At 38.5% G+C, this 25,424-nt stretch overlaps 1 protein-coding gene across 3 annotated transcripts in view; it reads right to left on the bottom strand.

Moving 5' to 3' along the window:
- Nucleotides 1-25,424, bottom strand: part of znf516 (zinc finger protein 516) — a 138,942-nt gene that overhangs the window by 41,494 nt on the left and 72,024 nt on the right. For all 3 annotated transcript variants that reach the window (XM_008108750.3, XM_008108749.3, XM_008108751.3), the window contains exon 2: nt 22,717-24,694. In XM_008108750.3, the coding sequence (XP_008106957.2) occupies nt 22,717-24,532 (1,816 nt within the window). In that variant the 5' untranslated portion in view covers nt 24,533-24,694. The remainder of the gene's footprint in view (nt 1-22,716; nt 24,695-25,424) is intronic.

The raw sequence follows: 25,424 nt of genomic DNA on the forward strand, positions 1-25,424 counted from the left end.
GTCTTATTACATTTATTATTTTACTCTATTATTATTAAACGGATACATAAGCACATTTACATTGAAGATGAGAATGATGATTTAATCAAAGTTGGAAAGCCTTATCTTAAATTACAGTTTTATGTAAATATTCAAAAACATTTCACCTTCTGATGTCTCAATTGGTTTAATTTTATTGGTATCTATTTTTATTTCTGAAATTTACCACTCTCGGCTTATACTGGAGTCAATGTTTTCCCTGTTTTTTGTGGTAAAATTAGGTGTCTTGGCTTATATTCGGGTCGGCTTATACTCGAGTATATACGGTAATTGTGCAAATTTTACATCTGCATTGTAGGTATGTGTTTTTTATTGTGACTGTATATAATAATATTCATCATACCACATACAGGCCACAATTACAATGAATTAGCCAATACTCAATTGTTTCAATAAGATGGGGGGATTTAATCCATTATGTAAAGAATGTCATGACTAGTGAAATCTCTAAGAAGTGAAAACAACAGAACTGGTGCAAAGAAGCAGCTGATATTTTCTCTAAGAAGAACAATGAAGTGTGTAATTCTAAATTATTTTAATGATGTACTTTTGTGTGAATGTTTATCTTGTGTCTTTTAATGGTTTTAGAGGCTGCTGTGGCACAGTGGGTTAAACCGCTGAGCTGTGGAATTTACTGACTGAAAGGTCGGCGGTTCAAACCAGTAGAGCGGGGTGAACTCCCATCGTTAGCCCCAGTTCCGGCCATCCTAGCAGTATGAAAACATGCAAATGTGAGTAGATCAATAGGTACTGCTCTGGCAGGAAGGTAATGGCACTTCCTGGAATCATGCCAGCCACATGACCTAGGAAATGCCTATGGACAATGCCAACTCTATGACTTAGAAATGGAGATGAGCTCCACCAACCAGAGTCAGACTCAACTAGACTTAATGTCAAGAGGAAACCTACCTTTAGTGGTTTTATATGTCTTTAAGGGTGCATCTACACTATTGAATTAATATAGTTTGATACCACTTTAATTGCCATAGCTTAATGATATGGAATAATAGAGTTGGAAGAGACTAGTGTCTAACCCCCTGGACTCATGGAAATCATGGGAGTTGTAGTTATATAAGGACTTCAGCCTGCATTGCCAAAACGTACTAATGCTTACCAAACTACAAATGTCCCTATTTATCTGACTGAGTCTATATATGACATTTAAATGTAACTCATATACCACCCCATTGGGTAGACAGCATTATTTTTTATATCAGTCAACTTAGAGATGTAACATCCACCATGTCTGGAGAGTAAGCAAATCACATCTAGGTAATTGATTTATAGAGCGTTACATAAATGATGTTATGTGTTCCCACTACTGTAGACCCTTCTAAACAACTAGGACTGTAGTAAATCCAGTTTGAAAATGCAGTTATATGCTATTAGACCTTGTTTTTCAAAATCTGCAGACCATCTGAAAAATAATTGAATTTTGAACTGTAGACACTGACAAAAAGAGCTGTAGCTTGGTTTACATTTTGGTAGGTATCAGAGAAGCTGTGGGAAGTGGGCATGCCGTTCACACACTGCACTGGGAAATGCATGTGTTGTCACTTCCAAACTCACACTACATCTTTTTACCTTTTACCTGGTCACCTTATATATTCCTTAGTATGAATTGTTAGACTTTGGTATAGTGTATTTTTCATCAAGTCACCTGCCAATTTATAGTGACTCCATGAAGGGCTTTCTAAAGCAAGGAATATTTTGTTGAAAGAGTGAACAATTTGGCAAGATTTTTCACAGCCCAAAGATTCTCAGATGTATTGCACTAAACTTTCCAAGAAGGGATGGAAATTACAACAATGGAGATTACTACAAAAATATATTTCATTTTCCATTCTTTAGTATCCCTAGCCTTTGGCACTCAGGGAGTTTTTGGGCAACTTTTAAACCATACCTGCACAATCTTTGGCCCTCCAGGTGTTTGGGACTCCAACTCCCAGAAGTCCCAGACAGCTTGTCCAATGGATAGAAATTCTGGGAGATGAAGTCCAAAACACTTGAAGGGCCATAGGTTGTGCAGGTATGTTTTAGACAATCAAAACACACATGAAGAGGCTGCAGAGACTAGAACTTATCCCCGCAAATAAATAAATAAATATATGAATGTACATGCAGGCAAGGTCCTTGTTGGCTGCTTGTTCCACAAATATGAGAAGGGGTCCTGCATATATATTAACCTAAGAGTCTTCATATATAACAGACAATCAGATTTCTCCTAACATGGAGTTTCATTGGTATGTACATATAGTGCTTTCCTGTATGTAGTGCCCCTTCTCACATTTGACATCGGGTATGGTTGAGATGTAGGACATGGGACAGATAGGTATGCCTATGCTCCCATTTCAACAAAGGAGGGTTTTATGAAAACTCATCTACAGAAAATTATACTTGCATGGTGACAGAGGACTATTATGACAATTTTCGTTTTCTTCTTTTTTTCCCCCGTCATCAAAATAGCATGCCACTCTGGTACTGATATTCTAATTTTCCTTGTGGTCTAAAATTCTCATTTATGTGTTCAGTTAACATTAACATTCATGCGGTGTGAATAACAGGAAACCAATTATACAAATACAAGAACCTTGTAGTCTGCTTCCAAATCTTGCAGTCAAATAACACTGCTAACAACTTCCCTTCTGAAAATAAAACTTTTGTGAAAGTTCATAAAGGGAGTTCTACCATACACCAATTACTTCCCGGCTTCTGCAAAGGCTTTTCGAAATGTGAACCGAATTTTTATTGCTGTTGCTATGGATTGTAAATAGCTACAATTAAGTAATCAAATACCTAAGTTATACAGCAGATGAGATTCCTGTGGCAAACTAATAGTGTGCAAATCTCAACTCCCTGACACTAAAACTCTGACATAAATAAGAATTTGTATGTATACAAGATCCTTTGTGGCATAATGTTTCAGCACATTGCTGTGGAACACAAAGGAAGCATTTATAACATACTACACAAAGTGATCTTTTTCTTTTTCTTTAAAGAGTTTTGGAGCATTTTGTAAATTGGGTGCATGTACTGAAAAATGCTGTGTTCACTTGAAATATTAAGAAACAATTTAACTTATTGCTTTCATGACAATGTTTGATAAAAAAAGAGGAAAAAACTGCTCAGTCTGAAGACTGTCACTGTGTGCAAGCCCACAAAATGCAGACCATAAGCAATCTTTGTTATGAATGTAATACAATAAGACACTGGCATGCATTCAGAGGGCAGCTGCCTCAAGTTTATTCAGCTGGAACTGCAATGTACTCAAGGAAACGCAAGATGGCACCTCCTCACAATTTTTAATCCCAACCACAACTTTTCTGTTAGCATGATGTGTGTGGTCTGAAGTCCCACAGAAATATAATTGAAAGTATGTCAGCCTTTAAACAATCAATGGCAATGTGTTGTCGAAGGCGTTCATGGCCAGAATCACAGGGTTGTTGTATGTCTTTCGGGCTGTGTGGCCATGTTCCAGAAGCATTCTCTCCTGACGTTTCACCCACATCTATGGCAGGCATCCTCAGAGGTTGTGAGGTATGGGCAATCAATGGCAATCTGAAAGGACTTGTCATATGCCCATAGTTCTACTACTGCTTTATAATAACCAAGAAAACCATTCAGAACTTAAGATGTACATATATTCTAGCAATTGATTTTATGATGACATTTTCCGATTTAACTTCCCTCTGCTTTTAATTGTCCACATTCTCATACAAAAATGGGGTTTTCAAGCAAAATGGGAGGAGAAGGGAGCATACTTCATCCATTACTTTGGTTTGACCCACATTAGCAAAATCACACCTTCATTCTCACCTAAAAACTTCAGAAAATGCAGTCAAAGGGACTACTATATTATATTACAAAATTTATTTATTTATTTAGTTGATTTAAGACATTTATATTCTGCCCTTCTCACCATGAAAGGCACACAGCGTGGAGCACAACATATATACGGCAAGCATTCTGTGCTGGGACATAAAATAATTATAAATATAATATGCTAGGTAACTGACATTATTTTATAAAATAAACTACTATTTAAAAGTAGTCATACTTTTCCTGCTGACAATACATTGTTTTCCAATTGTAGGTATTCTGAGAGAAATAAAATCTTACATAGGGGAATTCAGTAATACCACAATTTAATCAGTATTCTCGATGCACTTGTGGTGGTAGTTAATGGAGCCAAGTTATTTCAGTATGAACAATGGCTATAAGTTGCTGTGAGTGTAAAGCTTTATGGAACTCACATCAACCCTGTGATTCCAGCCATTAAAGCATTCGACAACAAAATGGCTATAGGATTTGACTAGCAAGGGCTTTTTGAGCTAATTCCGCTCTCTCCTTAGCCAAATAGTCAAATGCTGCTCTCTCTGTGTACACACACACACACACACACACACACACACACATGCATACTGTGTGCTTTCTCTCCACCCTGCCACTCTGCCTTTGGTGAGGACTCAGGAGAAAGCCAGTGACTGGTCCTAAGTTGTGGAAGTCTTTGCCCTAGGAACCTCTCTTTCCGACAGTCCTTTTTATTTAGGCAGACCTGTGGTGGATCTTTTCACTTTCATCTTTAGTGCAAGGAAGTAAAGCAAAGCCAAAAAGGCTGCCTTTCCTCTTTAAATTAATGGCCCCTTACCATGAGAAGAGGGAAGCAGCAGGGAGAAGAAAGCAGAGTTCACTGGGAAAGAAGGCACAGAATTCTGGGGAAAGTAGTTTGGGAAGGTGTGGAGCCCTATGGCAGAGAATGCAAAAGGCCCTGCCCTAAACTACATTTCCCAGAATTCTGCTCAACATCAGAAAGCCTCAATCAGGAGAGGGAAGAGATTTATCCCTCTGCAGTCAGTAGGCTGGGAAGAAATTCCTAAATGGGAGTTCTATTGGTTATTATGAGATACATTCAATGAGACAGCTGTTGTGGCTTTTTTAATGTTTATGTCAAAACCTTCTTTAAAATCTCTAAAATCAGTAGATGTATGAATATTTCTGAAAGTTGGGGGGAATGATTCCTTGTTATCTTGTAGCATTGTATAGAAAATTCAAGATGATTTTTTTAGAAATGTTGTTTATAAAAACTTTGAAAAAATCCCCAAAAGTCCATTGATAAGTAAAATATTCTGAAACTTGATGGGTTAACAATGGTAAACGTGTTCTACCATTGTAGTAAGTTCCACCACAAGAGCTTTTAAAATGAGGAAGAAAGGAGCACCCAATGTTTCCCCAATTATAGTAATAATGTGCAATTACTATAACAAAAAGTAACAAAATATTACTCTCATTATAGTAATTAATTTTTCACTAACTATACTTTAGAAACAAAATGCCAGTGCCCCCTAATTTTGTAATGACCTTTGAAACATTTTTTATTGATCACACATGCCTAATATATATACATATACAGTGTTCACTCACTACTTCGTGGTTCACTTTTTGCGGATTCGCTGTTTTGCGCTTTTTTAATAAACTCTAAAAGTCTATTATAAATCATAAAAATTACTATTTACAGCCTAAGGAAGGGAGGAAGGAGAAGCCAAAGGGAGAGAAAAGGAGCCCAAATGGCAACGGGAGGAGAAGGAGGTGATTTATCAACACACAATTGGTTGATAAAGACTTAAAATAGTGTATAACTATTAAAATAATATATAAATATTAAATATTAAGATAGTGTCCCTACTTTGCAGATTTTCACTTATTGTGAGTGGTCCTGAAACCTAACCCCAGCAATAAGTGAGGGAACACTGTATTACTGTAAGGGTTTTCTTACATTTACTACTGACAAATGTAAGATTTACACAAAAGTACATACTCAAGGCTATGTAGCACTATAACTCTTGCAAAAAATAGTTTTGCCTTACAGTCCTAAATATGCCTTTTCAAAAGTAGCAAGTCACCCAGATTCAATAGAGCTTACTCCCAGATAAACAAGTAAAATATAGCAGCCTTGAAGTGGAATTCTAAATGAAAGATGTGCATATTTCAAACTGGAGCCGATATGTGGACAAATTATAGCTCTTCAACTGTTGTTGAACTGTAACTCCAACATTCTTCATCATTGGCCATGCTAGCTAAAGCAGATGGAAGTTATAATCTAACAACATCTGAAATGGCACACTTTGCCCTTCTCCAATTTTCATATATAATTAATTCTTTGGATTATACCAAAGAAGTGAAAAATGTGTCATATATATTTTGCGGAGCAGGGGGAACATGAGTTTCTTCTTTTCTTGCAATAATGGAGCCTTACTCAAAATAAATCCAAATTTTGAAATCCTGTTCAGGTGTACTTGAACATGGACTTTGTATAGAACCATCTCTGCCATGCCTTATTCTCCAATATCCTTGAGTATGTTGAGTTGAATCTGCAGTCTCCAACTTTACTCAAAAAGGAAAAGTTGTTATTGACATGAAAAATTATATCGGGATTCTAGTGAACTTGAATATACCCAACAGGTTTAGGAACAGGACAGATAGGGTAGAGAAGAGAACAAGATGTGGCCAGCACACCTTTTTTTCTTACTCACTGTTATATTAGGCATAATTTCTGAATGGAAAACTAGAATGTCTCCACCATAGAACAAATCTAGCTGAATTTCCTGTATCTAGCAAAAGTTTAAAAAGAGAAAAAGCAGAAGGGAGAAAAAATAGTTTATAATATTTCCTCCATATTTTAACAAATTGAATAGAGTCCACTTTAGCAAACAGATCAAATCAACATATTAGCTTCTAAGTAAATCATAAATACTACATTCAAGCACACCTATACAAGGTAACAGCTTTGAAAGCTCAGCTGCCTCCCAAAACAGCATTTTGTCTTCTGAAAATGAAAGCTGGAAATATCAATTGGTCATTTCTTAAATCAAACTTTGATTAATTTTTCTCTGGAACCTTTGACTTGTAAAAAGGAAAGGGGGCAGGAAATCTGAACTTTTACAAACAACAACAAAGCCTTTGTTCCAAACTCCCAAGAGAAGCTAGAAAACGCAAGCAGTTCAGACTATTTTTCATAAAGAGACAAAAAGATGGAAGCCTGATGTTTAATTCTCAAAATGTCTTGCAAGTGTGTTTATACTCATGAGTTGTGAAAGTGTGGTGAAATCCTGATTATTTTTTTTGCAACATACACATACACCCTGTATTCATGGAGTTTTCATTTCTGGACTTACTGTAGATACGGAAAAACACAAATGATACTTAGCCCTATTGAACTAAAGACCTCCGGCAAAAGCATACCATGGAGGTGCACTGGAGAACATAAGAAATGCCTAGAGGAGATAACTCTCTAAGCATTTTCTAGGTCCTCCAGCACAACTATATGGTCACCTTCCATACCATAGAATTGTACTGGAGGATCTAGAAAATGCCTGAAGAGAACATATTTTGTCCGATGTAGGCAAATGAAACTGCAGGTATCAGTCCTCCAGATATGGGGACATTCTGCTTATTAGTTCTGCAACTAGAAACTTGTAGCTATACATTGAAGGTTCACCAGTAATGGGCTGATAGTATACAGAACAGGAAGTCAAAATACTTGCAATGTAGCAGAGAATTCAACAATTCTAAACTGAAAAAAATCTACTTTGGGTGATATTTATTAAAAATGTGAATGATACTTGACTGACTTGTTCAACCAGTTATTTTTTATTTTTCAGAGCAGCAAGCAGTAATATAATGTACAGACTGACAAGCAACATTAGCTACTTCCAGTTAATTTTTTTCAACTGCTAGTAATAATCTTTACTCACTACAATCCCCTTAACTTTCCCAGTCAGTAAATTAAAAAGGACAGTATTTTGAACAGTGACTAAAACTACATTGAAACTGTGGGGAAGTTACACAGTCAGAGGCAGGTGGGTCATGACATTAAAACAGTCTTGCAGGGAAGTCAAAACCAAAGAGTTGTGCTGAGTTTTGGGATTCAAAAACATATCTAATATTTTCTGCATCAACTAAATGGCACTGAATATTTTGGCAAGGTGGCAACTTTTGAGGAACAAATACTTCAAAGTGCAACAAGACAACATAGAGCTTCATTAGATATCAGAAACACAACACATCCTATTCTTTTTATAGCAACAAAGATAGTGTTCTTCCATATCACCACAAAGAAACTAAATGAGAAAGGAACTAAAGGAAGCTATTTTATACTGTGTTCATCTAGCCTAGTACTGAAAATTCTGACTACCTGTACACCATCATTTCATAAAAGAACAATGGGACTCATGTGGTCAAACAATATCAGAGTGTGGTCAAGATGGCAAACATTATTAATGAGGAAGAACAAACAAACTAGGAGAGTCTGTGGCTTTAAGTCAAACAGGATGAGCAAAATTTTGGCTGCTCCTCTACTCTCCCATGATGTGTTACTTATATGCAAAATACCTTTGCACTTTGACTTCAGTTTGCAGCCATTGAGGTAAGCTGAGGATAGAGATAAAAATGGGAGGAGAAGAGAGAATGTTTGACATTTTAAAACCTAAAAAAGTGAGAATTAATCGGGAGAGTCTGATGGTATATGGAGGTAGCTGTGGCACTCTAGCATTTCAGCCCTTCCTGGATAAACCCCTAGCACTTCCTGGTGGGTCTCTTATCCAGTATCAAACAAGTTGGCTGTATAATGGTTGGAGGTTTCAATATAACTTTCTGACAGGAACAGAAGCCAGATCAAACATTACATTTTTTCTTTTCAGAAGAGTAGAAATTCACATTCTTCCCTTGGAAAAAAAATCTGTCTATGAGATCAGTAATAATATGCAATAAAGCACACTTGTAGTTCAAACTTTCCAAAGGAAAGATTCACTTTGTCATAAAAATACCATAATCACACCATTTATGGAGTAATGCTTAGAGATAGTTTGTAGATACTGAGGGGTGATGTGCATATACCGTATTTTTCGCTTTATTGGACGCACCGGATGATAAGACGCATCCAGGAACTAAGGGCAAAATGGGGCAATGTGTGCCGTGTGCGCGCGCGCACGGCACACATCGCCCCAGATCTGCGTCCAGGCAGGGAGAATGGGCACATTCTCCCTTCCTGGATGTGTCGGCAGACGCATCCAGGAAGGGAGAATGGGGCGATGTGTGGCGTGCGTGCGCGCCATTCTCTCTGCGCGCCCCATTCTCTCTGCGATGTGTGCGTGCGCGCGCCCCATGCCTTGGCTTCCCTTTTTCTGTGTCCGGGCGAAATGAATGAAGGTCCTTAAGTTCGGGGGAGTTCTTCCTCGCTTTGGGAGGAGCCGGAGAAAGAGAAAGAAGGGAAGGAGAGAGGGCAGCGCGGAGGAGATTGTCTGGCAGCCGAAAAGAAAGGAAGCAAGGAAGAGGGAAAGTTGAGGCGAAGGGAGAGGGAGGCTCAGGCTGGGGTTGTTTCCCTCTCCTCCTTCTTCTTCAAGGGTTAAGTTGAGGCTGAAGGAAAAGGACAGACACAGAGAGGCTTCCCTCTCCTCAGGAAGCGATGTGGGGCGATGTGTGCGTGCGCGCGCCCCATTCTCTCTGCCTGGATGCGTCTGCCGCATCCAGGAATGCGTCTGCCGACGCATCCAGGAAGGGAGAATGGGCACATTGCGTTTATAAGACGCACTGACTTTTCCCCTCTATTTTTTGGGGGAAAAAAGTGCGTCCTATAAAGCGAAAAATACGGTATGTGATTAAATACTATTTCTGTGTGAATAATATATTTTGGAGTGGCTAGTGTTCAGAAAACCAACAACAAGGTGGCTTTGAACACTCGCACCATCTTAATGAGGGGTGGGTGTAACAAACCTACACAAGCTGTATGCTATACTGTACTCCAATAGATATCAAGCAGGCATTTGAGCCCAAGATGTTGAAGAAGTGATAGGGATTTTTAACAAATCACTCACCCATACACACGGACAAAAAAAACCCACAACCTGCATAGCTCCTTGAAGGGGCAGGTTGCTTTCAGGTTATCAAGTTCAAACACTGAAGAACTATTCATCAAAGAAGCACAGAGAAAAATATAAAAAGTTACCTTTTTTACACTTGCACAGTGCAAGTCTCAATGAGGGCCCTGTGTTGCAAGTCCTGAGCAGAGCTGTTAAAAACAGGGCTGACGTGGAAGCCTCTTATTCATTGGGGTACCATAAGTCAACTGGATGGCAATTAACAACAAGCACATCCACAATCCCTGTAGCCTGGAAATATGTAGGTGAAGGACTGAGAAATAGCTTTGAATTAGCAAAGGATGGTGGTGAACATGCTAAGTGGGGACCAGGAAACATAGAGGGTTAAGGGAACCTAATAGGATTACATGGAATTGGAAGGGGGACTTAAATTACATAGGAGCTTTGGGCATAGCTGTAGGAATAGCATTTTAAAAGCACATTATTAATATGCTACATTTTGTCAACTTTTATTTACTTCTACAAAAATATACTTAATAGTTAAGTGTCAAGAGTCAGACGCCAATTAGCGAACAAAAATAGAGTTTATTCAGCAGATAAGCCAAAAAGTGATGTTAACACAGAAAAAACCTTGAAACACTTCACTATCAGTGCTTCAAGAGCAGTTCAAACAAAAATATAATTCAGCAACACAAGCAGGTAAAAACAAAGCTAAACAAACTTAGTGCAAACTGCACTTTCTGAGTCCAAGCCCTGCCAGCCGGCTCTGTAGTTTTCAAAGGAACAGTTCCCAAAAGGAAACACCAAATTGGTCAGGAAACAAACAAACAAACTAAGAATGCAGTAGACTGCTTCCACAATGTGGATAAAGCCGAAGGCTCCAAAAGGATGGTGAAAAGACGTCGTCCGGGATTCCAAGGTCAGGTCAGGAGATAACAGCGGTGTCCAAAGAGCAAGCCAGGAGTCAAAAGCCGATAGTAGTCATCAATCACAGGGCGAAGGCAGTAGCAAGGTCAAATTCCGATCCAAGGTCTGAAGAGGGTGCAGTCATCCAAAACAGGTCCACGATAAGACACAGCGAGAGCCAAGCTAGGTGATAACAGCAGATTCAAATCATAGTCCAAGTCCAGTCTTCATGGAAACACAGAGATCCCAATGGCGCCTCAGCAACACCTTGCCACACGCAAAGTGCAGTGGCCAAACATTCCCATTTTATTCCCCTTCCTCCTGAGTGACCAAACACTCACACCCAAACACCAGGTGTCCCAAATCTACTCAGAGTCTGAGCTCCACACAGCTAGAGCTTGTGGATCTGGAGTACCTAGCAATTCGTCGGAGTCCCAATCATCCTGCCCACACTTAGCCCCATGAACACTTAAAGAACCATCCCCCCTTCTCCAAGCATCCCAATTGGGATCAGCTCCTGCAGAAACCTCAGGTTCAGAAGTATCCATAGACCCCAAATCCCCAGACATCTCCGGTGGCTGTGCCCATTCAGTGCCCGCTTCCCCAGCCACCACCTGTTCCTCAGCATCCATCTCCCCATCTGAATCTTCCTCAGAAGATCCCCCATATAGCTCTCTAAGTCGCTTCCTGCGCAACTCCTCCAGTGAACCCTCATCACGAGGGTTTTTTCTTCCTCTTCGAATTCCATCCCCATCAACCATAATCCCCGAAGGCGCAGTCACAACATTAAGAGCCCCAAATGACCATAAAAAATTTCCACCAAATGATCCCCAATGTCTGATATCTTGCAAATGTTGTCTACAATCCATCTCCCAATCCTCCCATTGTAGCATAAATATCCATGTTCTGACATATCCTATGAGAACACTATGCAGAATAGAAACATTGAATACATGGGTTGGTGACTTGGTTCCACTGCCCATTGTGCAAGACTCAATATACGACACACAGCCCCATATGATGCACAACTGCAAATACACTATCACAGCAGTGTACAACATACAACATGCAATGATAAGGCACAGAGGAACATGCTATCTACACAACTCTGTTCCCACCATTGTCTCGTATTCACTGCCCAATGGAAGACAACAACAGACATTTGTGTTTATTCCGCATGTGTCGATGCAAGCCAGTGAGTAAATGCTACTCATTCACCCCTTCTCTCCAGAAGGCTGTTACAGGTTTTTTATATAGTCAGCCTTCCACATTCACTGGGGTTTGATTATAAGACCCCTATGAAAGTTTTTAAAAAAGAAAAGAAATGCCTATGTTTTACCCTGAAAGAATTCATAAGTCCCCCAGCATGGAAGATGTTGACAGAATTGCACTGGAAGATCTAGAGATTCCTGGAGAAAACATTTTAATAAGATCTGTGAATAATCAGACCCACAAAAGTAAAAACTTTTACATGTAGTGGGCTGGCTATACATACATATACCATATATCAGTGATGAATATAGGAGTAGTGGGGTGAGGAGGGATGGCCTACTTAACTAAGGCCTCTCAAATAAAAATTAAATACATGTGTGTCCGAATGACCACAGTGAGAAACAGCAGGTGGTAGGCACCTAATACCAGGCAGTAAACAGAAGGCAGAAGATAAATGCAGCCTCTCATTCTGGATTAAGCTGCAAGGATGTGACAGTTACTATCTTCCTCAGTCAGGTAAGAGGTTTGAACCTAAAGCAGCAGAAAAATATAGCAGACTCAAGAACTTTTAGTTTTATATCTTAGCTCCAACAGAATTCCACAAGTATGACAGGTCAGGTTAATCCTTAAACAACAACAATTGGGAAATTACCTTGCCTTTTGAATCTTGGACAATGATTCAGAAGAGGAAAAAGTTGTATTTTAAAGGGCAAAGCAAGCAACAAGTAAAATATGTATGTTCCCATTTAGTATTTCAATAGCATCATTTTGATATAGTTGGTAATGAAAACAAAATAATTCCAAAAAACAAAATACTCTGCTGTGCTACTCTTTTTATTTTAGTCCATAAAACAAAATTTCATAATTTTGGTTCCATTTGCACAACACCTGCATTACATCAAAAAAAGTGAACTTCATGTATACCTCAATAGAAAGACAAATGATTGGTGTTTTCCCTTGGCAACCTTCCCCTAATCAATTTAACACTAATCAGTTATGATGTTACAAACTAAGGATTACGACTTTGCATGGTGGAATAAACAGAAAGAGCGGATGGTTGCTAAGAAACAAAAGATTCTGTCTGTCCAAACAGAAAACACTAAGTTAAATATGAGAATCTAAGAGTAAGAATAAAATCATCCATGACTTCAGTGCTCTTTGTTAAACCTGGCACATTCTTGCATCACTTCATTTTATGATCTAAAAACACCTGTACAGTAAAGTCAGAGTTTTATCTTATGAGAGAATGGAAAATAATTCCCACATTGTAAGAAAACAGATTCTCATTGTGTTTTCCCCCCTTTGTGAGGGGATCTTTGTGAAAATGGTGGTATCTTGTGAATGGTTCACTATTGATAAGTATGCATATAGATAAAAGAAACTAAACACTCTTATCTTACAACAGAGGAACCTTAAAACATGAGGGATTAAAATGAGTGGAACTTATCTCTCTGAGGGTTTCTTTCTCCAGTAAATGCTACAATTGGTAAAGCTTTCCTATACTGCACCTAAGCATCTTGATAGATGTAACAATGCAGAGACTCCTAGAGAAATTCAATGTTCTCTGCCAAAAAGGGGGGCAGATAGCTTTGCACAGGACCTGTATTTGCATGTACATACATAAAGAGATAGCTTGAAAATGGGACCCAAATCTAAACATGAAATTCACGTATGTTTCATATACATCTTATACATGTAGTTTTATAATGTTGTGCATGAAACAACATTTGTGGATACTGAAACACCAGAAAGCATAAATGCCATGATCCCAGCTAGCCATGTGAACCATTATGGATTAAGGAGTAGTCCAGATTTTGTAATCACAGATAAGGGATATTCTCAACCTGTGTTTTCAAATATAATTTTGGTCTCTAAATTACAATTATAACCATAAATCTGATTTGTCCTCATGTATAATTGTTCAGACATGTTACCTACTCTAACACACAATGGAACAAACACCAGATTGATACTCTTAATTCTGTCTTATTGGGTAAAGCATTGCTATTATAAACACTGGTTGGAGAAATGAAATGTTTATTAAATGTATTAATATGTTATAAAGCTTATTTCAGACTTGATTTCCTCATTATTTTCTCCATATTATTTAGCCTTGTTTTCTTCCTCGTCTTAGAGAAAAGGTTGGGTAGGGGGGAGGAGGAAGAGGAGGAGGATATGCTCATAAAAATATTTCTAGTTCTGTGAAATCCATGTGGACTAAATAATAAAGCAAATCTATTCAGCAGCAATTTTAATAAATGACTTCTAGTTCAAAATTTAAAAAAAAACACATATGGAACAAACCCCCTTACAAGACTAGCCCAAATGTTAAACACATTAACAGCATATCTACAATATCACTCCATTTCCTCTTCTATTTTAGGAAGTCTCAGAAGCAAGCGTTAGTGCTGGATTTTTGTACACAGAATACAACTTACAAAATGAGTCTGGCAGACAGAGAATTCCTACATACTGAAAGATATCTTCAGACATATTTGTTTAAAGGTACATTTTGTAACTTTGACCAAAGACAGCTAAAGTTTCAGCTGACAGTATAAGATTCTGTAAACCTTGCACAGAGACTCTACATACAATTTTTTTTCTGATCGTGGATTGACAAGTACCAGATGTTTGCAGTAGATGTGGAGGAAAAGGAAGAGGTGGGCATAAATAGCCAAGATTAAATATGCATCACCTATCGTTCTGCTGATTACACTTTGCCATAATACTAACTTGGAGAAGAACTCCACTTTCAGGGGGCTTTCTCTGCACTGGTCACTTATAGTGGGGCAATGGTGACAGCAATAGAGAAGGTAAGGTGATGTTCCAGCTGTCACCATTGGATCAGCAGAAGCACCTGCACAACCAGTGGGAAGAAAGGTGATTCCTCTTCCTTCTCCCTGGTCATGCAGGCATGTCTGCCGATGTCAGCACAGGGCCCGCAATGGCCATGAGCTCTCATAAGAGTTTGCAGCCATCCGGTAGCAGCAACAGCAACATGTGTTTCCTCCCCTGACTTTACATTGCACTAGTTTTACTTTCAGAAGAATGGTGAGAAATTCATGATACCTCACAAAAGGCTTTTCCCAAGGTACATTAGGGATATTGTAAGTGCCTCCAAGTTTATTGCAATGAAAGCAGAACCTCATTGCACTAGTGCTTTGCATTAAGCTGTGTAGTTCTTTAATTAAGTCTGAAGTCCTTAAACTCAAAAGAATCTTGGAGAAAGTAGAAACCACTTGCATCCACTGCCCAACAACTTATCACATGAACTAACACAAACATTTAACCAGAATTATCCCTTCTTGAAATCTGGTTTGGAGCAATAGCATATGTGAAAGTCCTTCATTTAAAAATATATATTTTATTTTAAAACAATTTAATACATTTGTTATACGGCAAACACATAATATCCAATGCATCGCATAAATCTTTTTATGTCAACTGTAACTTTCACTCACAAAGTCCTTCATTTATTTGAATATTGCTATCATATTACTTCCTGTCTCTTCTCCAGGCTAAATGTACACACTCTTGCCAATCTTTTCTCACGGGACTTGTTTTTCAGACCCCTCCCTATCTTTGTCATCATTATTTGGATATGTTCCAGTTTGTTGCCTTCATTCTTAAACTGTGGTGACCAGTAGGCAAAGTATTCCAAGATAGGGTTTCATGAAAAACATAACAGTGGTGGTTTTACTTCTCATGATGAAGATACTACACTTCTAATTCAGCCTAGAATTAGCCTTTTTAGCTGATTTGAAGGAACAAACACACACACACACAGAGCTGCAATATTATGCTGCCAAGTCATGTGTAACTTGTGATCTACTAAGCTCCCTCTCAGCTTCCTTTAATCCAGTCAAGAGACATTCTATAATATTTCTTTGCCATTTTTGGCACCTTTGTTAATCTGTGAAACCCAAGAAAAGCCCTGGGGGAAAAATTGGCTCCTAGACCCACCAACGTCGTCTACCCTTGAGAATGGAAAGAGACATAACTATATGGTTTGACAAGCTCCTTTTATTTATATTTTTCTGCTTCTTCTCTTCTGTAACCAGAACTTATTTTCCTCCCATTAACATGAGTTGGTCAGTTGAGATAAAAATTAAGGTCTGTCTCTTCCTGGACGTTTTGTATATTATTAAGTGATTAATGACACCCCAATATGGCATTTTCAATAGCAACTAAATATTCTAGAGGGAGAAGAGGGGGGAAAGATCAAGGTCAGTAAAAAAAAATACTGCCCAACAGCTGTTTGCACCAGCTGAGGCAGCCTCAAATGGAGTGCAATGAACATCACAATACCATCTTTTTTGTTTCTTTACCAAGACAGAATTCTCCGATTTCTGTACTCTGACTGTAAGATTGTAATAATATTATGGGGTTATATCAGAAATGAAATAGATTCAGAGACAATTTACTTTTTCCAGGACTTACTGTGGGATACATCAGCACTGGCAAATGCAGTTAAATAAGAGAAGGCATAAAAAATTGAAGTGTTTGGAAATCTCCATTTAACCATATTACTTTTGAGGGCCAGATAGTTTTGCAGCAAAAAAAAAAAAGGCACAGGGGCTTGCTGTTTATGAAGAAGGCATAACTCTTGAAGCTTTCAGAATAGAAATCCTCAATGAAGGCATAACACATTACATATGTGGGAACACAGGATCACAAAAATTGGGAGTCACCTAATTCCTATCCCAGGTTCTATCTTCCACATGTTAGAACATTTCCCACAATCCTCTCAAACTTGTGGAAGTTTGATGGCTGACATATGCAAGAGCGTATCGGCAAAAACTCTAGTGGAATCTACATAGAATAAAACTGTAGAATGCTGATGCACTGGCTTCTTTGCTCTCACTTAGGTCATATGAGTGGGTTAAAACAAATGGAAATGGAAAGCTTAACGGAGTGTTCAAATACAAATCCTTTCTATTTTTTTTGCCAGGAACAAACCAGGGTTGATTACTAATTTATGAATTCTAGTTTGGTGGGAACAACCCATCTGAAGCCCAAATTCTGACACAACCCAAACCAATGTTTCTTGGCTAGTTTTTATGCTGAATTACATTGCCTGTTCACACTCAATGATGATAACACAAGAATTCTAATTTCGTTATGAACTTAAACAAAAGAAAAAGAAGACTTGTATGAAGCCGTTAAAACTTTCAAAAGCAAGAAAAACATTTCTAAAGAATTATGGAACTGTAGAGGATATAAATGTGCAACAGCCGAGTCCCCAAGGGGCGATAGGGTGGGAAATAAATAAAGTAGTAGTAGTTGTTGTTGTTATCATCATCATCATCATCATCATCATCATCATCTAAAAGATCCATCATTTATACCAGCCAACAAACAAATACTTTTCATATGACTTTCAAACAAATAAGTCCAAAAACACAGAGAAATTTAATGGGAAACACCACAGTCAAAAGAAGTTTTCATCGCTACTCTTCTCAGTCATGCATTACACATCCCAACCTTTTTGTTTAAAGGGTGTTGATTTAGAAAATTGCATTGGATAGACATCAGCTTTAGTTTCTTAGATATGGTTGTCATGATGTTTTATGGGTGAGCAGATGAAGACTTGTATATGGCATATGTTCTGTATCTCAAAAACTAGAGCTGATAGGAGAAAATTGGTGCGATAATATTTTTGACACATGTTCTTATATTTTGCAAGAACAAATTTAAAATGAAACAATCTATTCTAGAGGAAATTTCTGAGCCAATATTTGGACACTACTGAGAACTAAGACACAAGGTTCTGTTGCAGTACCACTGCATTTCTAACACAATATTGGATTTAGGGCTGTTAAGTTTAATTATTGAGTTCAATAGTTGCGGGTAAAACCAAACCCACAATTACTCAGTCAAGGATCAAACTGTAAATGTCAACCTAGTTATATGATTAATTTACTTCTGGGTTTTTATGCTGCAATTTTCTGTTCCTCTGTTGGTTTTATTTTACCCATTTAGTTTTGGAATCTTCTAACTTAAAAAAAACCCTCCAACTAAGTTTATGAAAAAGTGGTCTCTTTAAGACTTGGAAAATACATTATGATCACAGTTTGTGTCTATGCTATTCTTTTTCAAAATATGAACACAATGTCTGTTTTGGATTTTAATTTTTTAATATATTTTTCCATGTTAATCAGTCTTAATATCAAATATTTTAATGGATTATCTGTTTACTGTATTTGCATTTGAACTGTTCCAGCTTACTCTGGGATCTAGGCATGATGTTGGTCAGAAACTAAAATAGCATTTTCCAGATTGCCACAATAATTTGCCATTTTCAAATAAAAGCAAATCCTAGTGATAAAGATAGAGGAAAAATCATGATGATGCAATATGAAACTCTGGGTCTTCTTCATTTATAATTAAAGTACAGATAATGAATGTTTACTGCAAGCATGCAAAGGACTTCTGATATAGATATTTTATCAAGTTAGGTTTCAGCTCTTATTTGAAAACTGGGGACCAATTTTGGTTTCCCACTATGTAACATGTGATGTGTTTCCCATTCTATAAAGAGTGCATAGTATTGACATTTCCTTCAGATCTGTGTTCTTACTTCAGCGATGCCCCCAAAAGCAAGGTGACACCCTCAAATTCAAATCAGCTTACTCTCAATGGGGAAAAGCATAAGCAGAAAGGCATTGTTCTGCCAACAACAAAAATATAAACATGTTGTTGGTAAGAAATTCCCTTTTCTCAGCATTTGAAAGAGCCTTATAAACAAAAAGAAATCAGTGATGAAAAATGATACAAAAGTAGTCTGCCATAGTGTTTTTTCAAATATTTACATTGCTTCTATTTGAAGAATAATTTGTTTCATTTAGCCAGAGCCAGACTCTAAGGACTACAGTTATCCTCAGAGATTAATTACAGCCTTGGGGTTCTGTGAACATAACTTTTGAAAGCACAAGATCAAAAGAAAGAAAAAAAGATGAGAAGACTGTACAGTTATCTCACTGATAACTCTTACCCATTTCAGGTGTTTGCCCACCCACTCCCCATCGCTCGATAAGGAAGAGTAGGAGACAAATGACAGCAATATTCGGGTACAAGAGGTAACCAGCATGAAGAAATATATAGAGTCAGCACTCCACTTTCATTGGAGCTATGGGCGCAAGTGGGATAATGTAGTTAAAAAATAATTACTTTTTTTTTTGCCTGAGAGAACATTCACCTGGAATCTCTAGGTCAATGGTTCTTAACCTGTGGTCCCCAGATGTTTTTGGCTTTCAACTCCCTGATGGTAAACTGGCTGGGATTTCTGGGAAATGTAGGCCAAAAACATTTAGGGACCCCAGGTTGAGAACCACTGCTCTAGGTCCTCCCATGCAACTCTACAGTCAACTTCCATCAAAAGTTGACCACAGAGTTCTGTTGGAGAATGTTGAGAGGTAATGTTTCTAGGAATCTCCACGTCAACTTTAGGTAAATGTTGACTACAGTGTCACCTGAAAGACCCAGAGATTCCTATAAAGGACTGCTTTCCAAATATGTTATGTTAGTGAAACACTTTTTAGACATTTCATGACACAGTAATTCAATTTTACTAGCATGTCAGAAGGTTAAACCAACCTCTTATAAGTGATACAGGCACATCAATAAATTATAATACAAAATATATGAGGCACAATATACCTCATGAAAACCTTCCATTTACAACACACTGTATTTTAAAAAATATGATTTGTAAGATAATAAATTACATTTCTAAGATTTTTGTCATTTTTATGTGACACACCTACACATGGCAGCCAACACACTAATATGTTATGCCATACAGTATGGAAAGCTCTGCTCTAAAGACTATACTGATCAAGTCAAATCTGCAAAAGTTAAAGGCACACATGTAGAGGGTCAACTATATTGTCTGATAAGGTGGACTATGCTGCTTCTCAATAAACTGATATCTGAAACCCATTGAAATCAACAAAACTTAGCTCAGAATAATAATTCAATAAAACTAATAATAATTTAGCCCACTTCAGGCATCCTTAAACCTGAATAAAATTAATATGTGAGGCTTGGGAACATACTTACCCACATGTTCACCACCACTATCAATAAATATGGAATGCCTTTCTGAAAGGAAAGACACCCTCTGTTTGTGAGGGCTCTCAATGCTGAGTTTTCCATTCCTCTCAAACACATATATAAAGGCAGAGGGGCGTAGGACCAGGGTGCCCCCTTCTCATTTCTCGTTTATTTTATTCAGAATGCCTGGACAGGCTAGTTACATTTGTAACCGTGTGAGCAATATGATATAATGCAGACATTACTGGATCCATATAAAAAGAGTGTAGCTTATAGTGCAAAATGTAGGAAAGGGATAATGAATTCCTTCTATTTGTTATTCTATTCATTTTCTTCACCAGTGTAGGCTCACTGGCGGGGAGGGCCGGGCATGAAGGAGACGGTTTTGAGGAGCCTCTGGTGAAACCAGAATACAGAATCTTTCTTCACTTGCTCTTAATTCTGTAAAATTATTCCCATGCTTGAATTGCCCAGCAGCTCATGTTCTGACACTCAGTTCTGTTGCCATCATGTCTACTCAGTCCATGAAGGAACTTGCTGTTGCTTGTATTTCATGCAGGTTTAACAAAAGACCAACTAGAATTTCTCAACTATTGTTTATACCTGGCTACTAGTTTGTTTGTGCTAGTTAATTAAACAATGGTTTTGGTTATCTGCGGAGTTTGCTTTCCTACTGTGAAAAAAGGAAGAAAAGAAGCACTTATGAGGGTTTTCTCCTGGGCTCATGCAACACTAAATATTACAGTATTTCATCGCATAATAGTTGCACTTCAATTTTCATGATGGAAAAATTGGAATTTTAGAATTCCTCATATAATAATCACACCCTTAGTTAACTCACCCAGGTGAATTAATGAAGGGTATAACTGCCCTTTTGGCACTACGGGGCTTGACTTGGCTACCAATAGAGTCAAGCCCTGTAGTAAAAGGGGCAGTTGGGGGAGGGAGGCTTCACTTGCCCATGTACCCGCCCCCCTTTCAGTTATGGAGCTTCACTCGGCTGCTGTAGATGGAATTCTTTTCACTGTGTAATAGTCACATCCCTTTTTCATTCAAAACACGGGATTCAATGTGAAACATTTATAGGGTGAAATATGGTATTTTGCATGACGACGTTCAGACAGTGTAGTGTGGTTTCATTACTAGACTTAAGACCCTGGGAGACCAGGGTTCAAATCTCAATTCAACTGCAGAAACCCGCTTGATGATCTTGGATAAGTCACACTCTCTTACTTCAAAGCCTGTAGCGAATCTTCTCTGAACAAATTTTGCAAAGAAAGCCCAATAACTGCAATCCACTTTAGGATGTTTATGAGTCAGAAATTATTTGAGGGCACACAATAATGATAATGTTGTAGTGTACTGTAGAAATCATTATGAAATCTGGTGATGAAACCAATACTTCTTGTAGCTGTGGTGCAAAAGGCTACAAGCAGATGACAATTGCAGGAACACAGTTGGATCCCAGCACTAGACATATTTACAGGTTTGATTTTTGCAGATTTGATTATGTGCAGATTTGGTGAAAATGTTCTCTCTAGGTATCTCTGTGTCATCCAACATGGCTGAGACCCTCCGCTCATCATACAGCAGAGATGTAATAAATGTGGTCCAGACTTCATAGAAACCTTGAACAGAACTTCTCTGCCCCCCCACAAAAAAACCCACAGTGCTCCCCCAAATCTTCCAATCTGACGATTTTCAAATTATTTGGATTCCAAAATTGCTGACAGCATACTCTAATCCCTTGGAAACATGGCAGTTTTCTTCCCCCCTCCTTAATAAATGGTCCAATTATTCTATGAACATTCAAAATCCCTTGCTGAAAAAAAAACACTGAAAATGTTTGCAATGGGCCAAATATGTGAACTAGAAGAAAGATAGAGTTGTTTCTACTATGCCACAAATGCATCAGTGCTGCTGGGAAGGAGAAGTGAAAATTGTCCCCACTTACTATGTAGCTGCCCACCCTTGCTCTAGAGCAGTAAAACCCAAGCTCTAGTCCTCCAGGTGTTTTGGACTTCAACTCCCAAAAGCCTCAGCTACCTTGGTGAATGATCACAGGTTCTGGTAACTGAAGCCTAAAACATCTTGAAGACCAGAGTTTGGGAAATATTGATCTGGAGATAAGAGTTCGGGACTGAGATTTAAGTTACCTTGGTTCAAGTCCCCATACAGCCATAAAACTCACAGGTTGACCTTGGCACATTCTCTTAGCCCCTTGTAAGAATAAAGTAAGAATGAGAAAACTATATATATAATCTTGATCTTAAGGGAAGAAAGATGAGATCTGAATCTAGCCAACAACCAAATCTACAATTAACAGGTTCTCGGGCCTTAACTGGAACTGAAATGAACGAAATTTGAACCAAACATGGATACTTTTTCAAACTGATTTCAACATGTCTAAGGTGCAACTAATTTAGTCTTCATCCTGTAAGTGGGCCAAAACCTTTTGAGAAAGTCACAGATATGGTAGAATTTTTAACATGTTGAGAATTTTCCATTAGCTTTAAAACTTTTGACAAGGGCCATCAATAAGCCTTATTAGGAAAAGGTTTTGTTAACCAAAAAAGAAAAGAAGGGAAAATAATGAAATAGGAAAGGGAGAGAACTGTTTGTAGACACTTACATGGTGATGGCTCATGTTCCTCTGAACTGTATTCAGGCCCCTCCTCCCCTACTCCAGAAGCGACTGAATCTTCGGGTGCTGAAGCAGAACTTGGTGTGCTTGGCCCACTGACAGATCCTGAATCACCATCCTCGCTGTTTGAGCCATATCGATCCTGCTGAGCTGCTGTCCCACCTTCAGTGCAGCTTCTGCGGTCTTTCCTGTGCACACGGGAATGAAGCACCATTTGGTGATAGGTGCGGAAAATCTTCCCACATTCAAAGCACTCAGTGGACTTGTTCTGTGATGCCCTTCTGCTCTGCCGTGAAGAAGGTCTGTATTCTAAATCATCTTGGCCAAGGATATAGCTGTCCCCTGACTGCATACTATTGCTTTTCTCTGAACGTCCACTGGCACAGCTCTTCTTTTTCGGATTACTCGAAGAGCTGGATGAGTCCTGCTCTTGCTTGCGCTTCTCTTGGCTGACTAGTATATATTCTCTTCTGTCTCGGTCATAAGTGACATCTGCGTCAGCCAGGATTTCATCCCATCCAAAATATTTCATGTACTCAGAAGGCTCTGCAACTTTTCCTTTGGTAGCCAGGTGCCAAGCCTGGTAACTATTAACAGGATCAAGTTCAGCTACCCTCTTCCCTGACTGGGGCCTTGGAATGCCATCTACTCCTACAGATGGCCTCAAGTTCAAATACTGGAGGAAAAACTGCTTTGCTATACATGGATCAAGGTCTCCATCCACTAGCTTCTCAGCTCTAGGATCACCATGGGCTCCTTGAGATCTACAATGTACAGAATTATGTGCTTTTAGGCTTTCCATGTTTGTAAACAGATTTCCACACTTGGTACACACTTCATACAGGGACAAACCAGCCACAATCATCTCTTCTTGAATGACATCATTAATTGTAGCCATAGGCTCTAGTTCATTTTTTGGCTTGTTTTTACTCCCAGATTTGGGGCCATGGGATTTCATGTGGTTTTTGAGGAACCAAGGCTCTTTAAATTTCCTGCCGCAAATATGGCACCCATGGTCAAATGATCCCCGGTGTTTCTTCATGTGAGCCTTGAGAAACCATGTTTGACTGAAGGCCTGTCCACAGACCTCACAAGGAAACTCTCCCGCACTTGACTCACTCTTGCCATTCTCAGCGTGCACTTTCCCATTGGGAATTTGAGTGGTAATGTGGTCCCGCTCTATGTGGTTTAACAGCGTCTCCTGTCTTAGGGTCATGTAGTTGCACAGCCTACATTTGAAAGGCTTGTGAACCTCATGAATGTGCTGCTCCAATTCTTTTTTCCCTTCAAATTTGTTTTTGCAAAAGGTGCACTGGAAAATACATAACTTACCCTCCTCCCCAACCTGTGCCTCTGCCCCTGTTTCTTTCTTGCTACTTCTGAGCAAGATCTTGCCATCTTCTATGGGTGTAGCTCCATTCAATATCTTGTTGCAGGCAGAAGTGCTTTTGGTTGGGCTGGTACAACCATCAAGGCCTTCAGAAACTGTGGTCTCACTAAGCTGTGCCTCCCCGCCCATCTCCACTTCATTCTCCTGGCTGATGGTGCCAGTTCTGTGACTCCGAATGTGGATCTTCAAGTTGCCCTTCTGGGAAGCTCGGTGGTCACAATAAGGGCACTTGTAAGGCTTCTCCCCTGTGTGCTTCCTCATGTGCTGTGAGAGGGAGCTTTGGAAAGGAAAACTTTTGCCACAGATGCAACAACTGTGCAAGACACCCTCATCTGCATCTATGTCGTTATTATGCATTTTGTGAGGACTGGAGGGTCTTCGCAGTTCCATGTTAGCACTTGTAGTACAGTCCATTTGTACTATAGCCACATCAGTCAAAAAGTTCAAAATAAGTCTATTGGGATGAGGAAATTAGCAATTTCTGGTGATTGAGACTTTACGTCTTCATTCTTTTTTCTGGGTTTTACCTCCACTGGAAGCATTCACTGCTGCTTTTGAGTGAGTAGAAAATGGAACCTGGAAACAAAACAAAGAATACAACACAGCATTACAAAACATTCCTTTCACTTAAGAAAAACTTTATTTTTTATCAGTAAGTCTCAAAATTATATTTTTATCTGAACCAAACTGTTAATTATACTTTGTTATGTCTCTGAAATTGAAGACTACATATTCATAAAATTGTTAAGCTCAGGAAACTTTATACATACTTCTGGAACAGCAATGTTCATGGGAAACAGCATGTGTGTGCATGTCATTTGTTTTTACTAAAAACAATAATATGTCTCCAAAAAATCCCACTTAATTTTTTTCCTTTCCAAACTAAAAAGGGTCTCATTTCAAGTGAGCACTTCAAGTGAATGTCATTTCAAGTGAATAAGCCTTTTCTCAAAGAAGCTGTAACATTTTAAGTCTGTGGTTTTATAAACATCTATAATTTCATCAAAAACAATCCAACTTTTGTTTGCCTAAAGATAAAGCGTTTTTGTAGCACAAGTACATCATTCCGTCCTAGTTGAAAATGGCATCTAAGGCCTAGCTGTCACTAGTAAATGAAACATCATATTTGTACATAAGAGAAATACAAGGTAAGGTAGATAAATAAGATTTTTAAATAGGCCAATTAAACTGGCAATAGAACTAATACTTTGCTTAGATAACTGCTAATGCAGACATCGACATCCGTGCTAATGCAAGCAGGATTAGGTGTTGTGTTCACAATGAACGAGCTAAACTAAATTAGGTG

Source organism: Anolis carolinensis, chromosome 4, assembly GCF_035594765.1.
Source record: "Anolis carolinensis isolate JA03-04 chromosome 4, rAnoCar3.1.pri, whole genome shotgun sequence".
In the NCBI taxonomy this organism is placed as follows: Eukaryota; Metazoa; Chordata; class Lepidosauria; order Squamata; family Dactyloidae; genus Anolis; species Anolis carolinensis.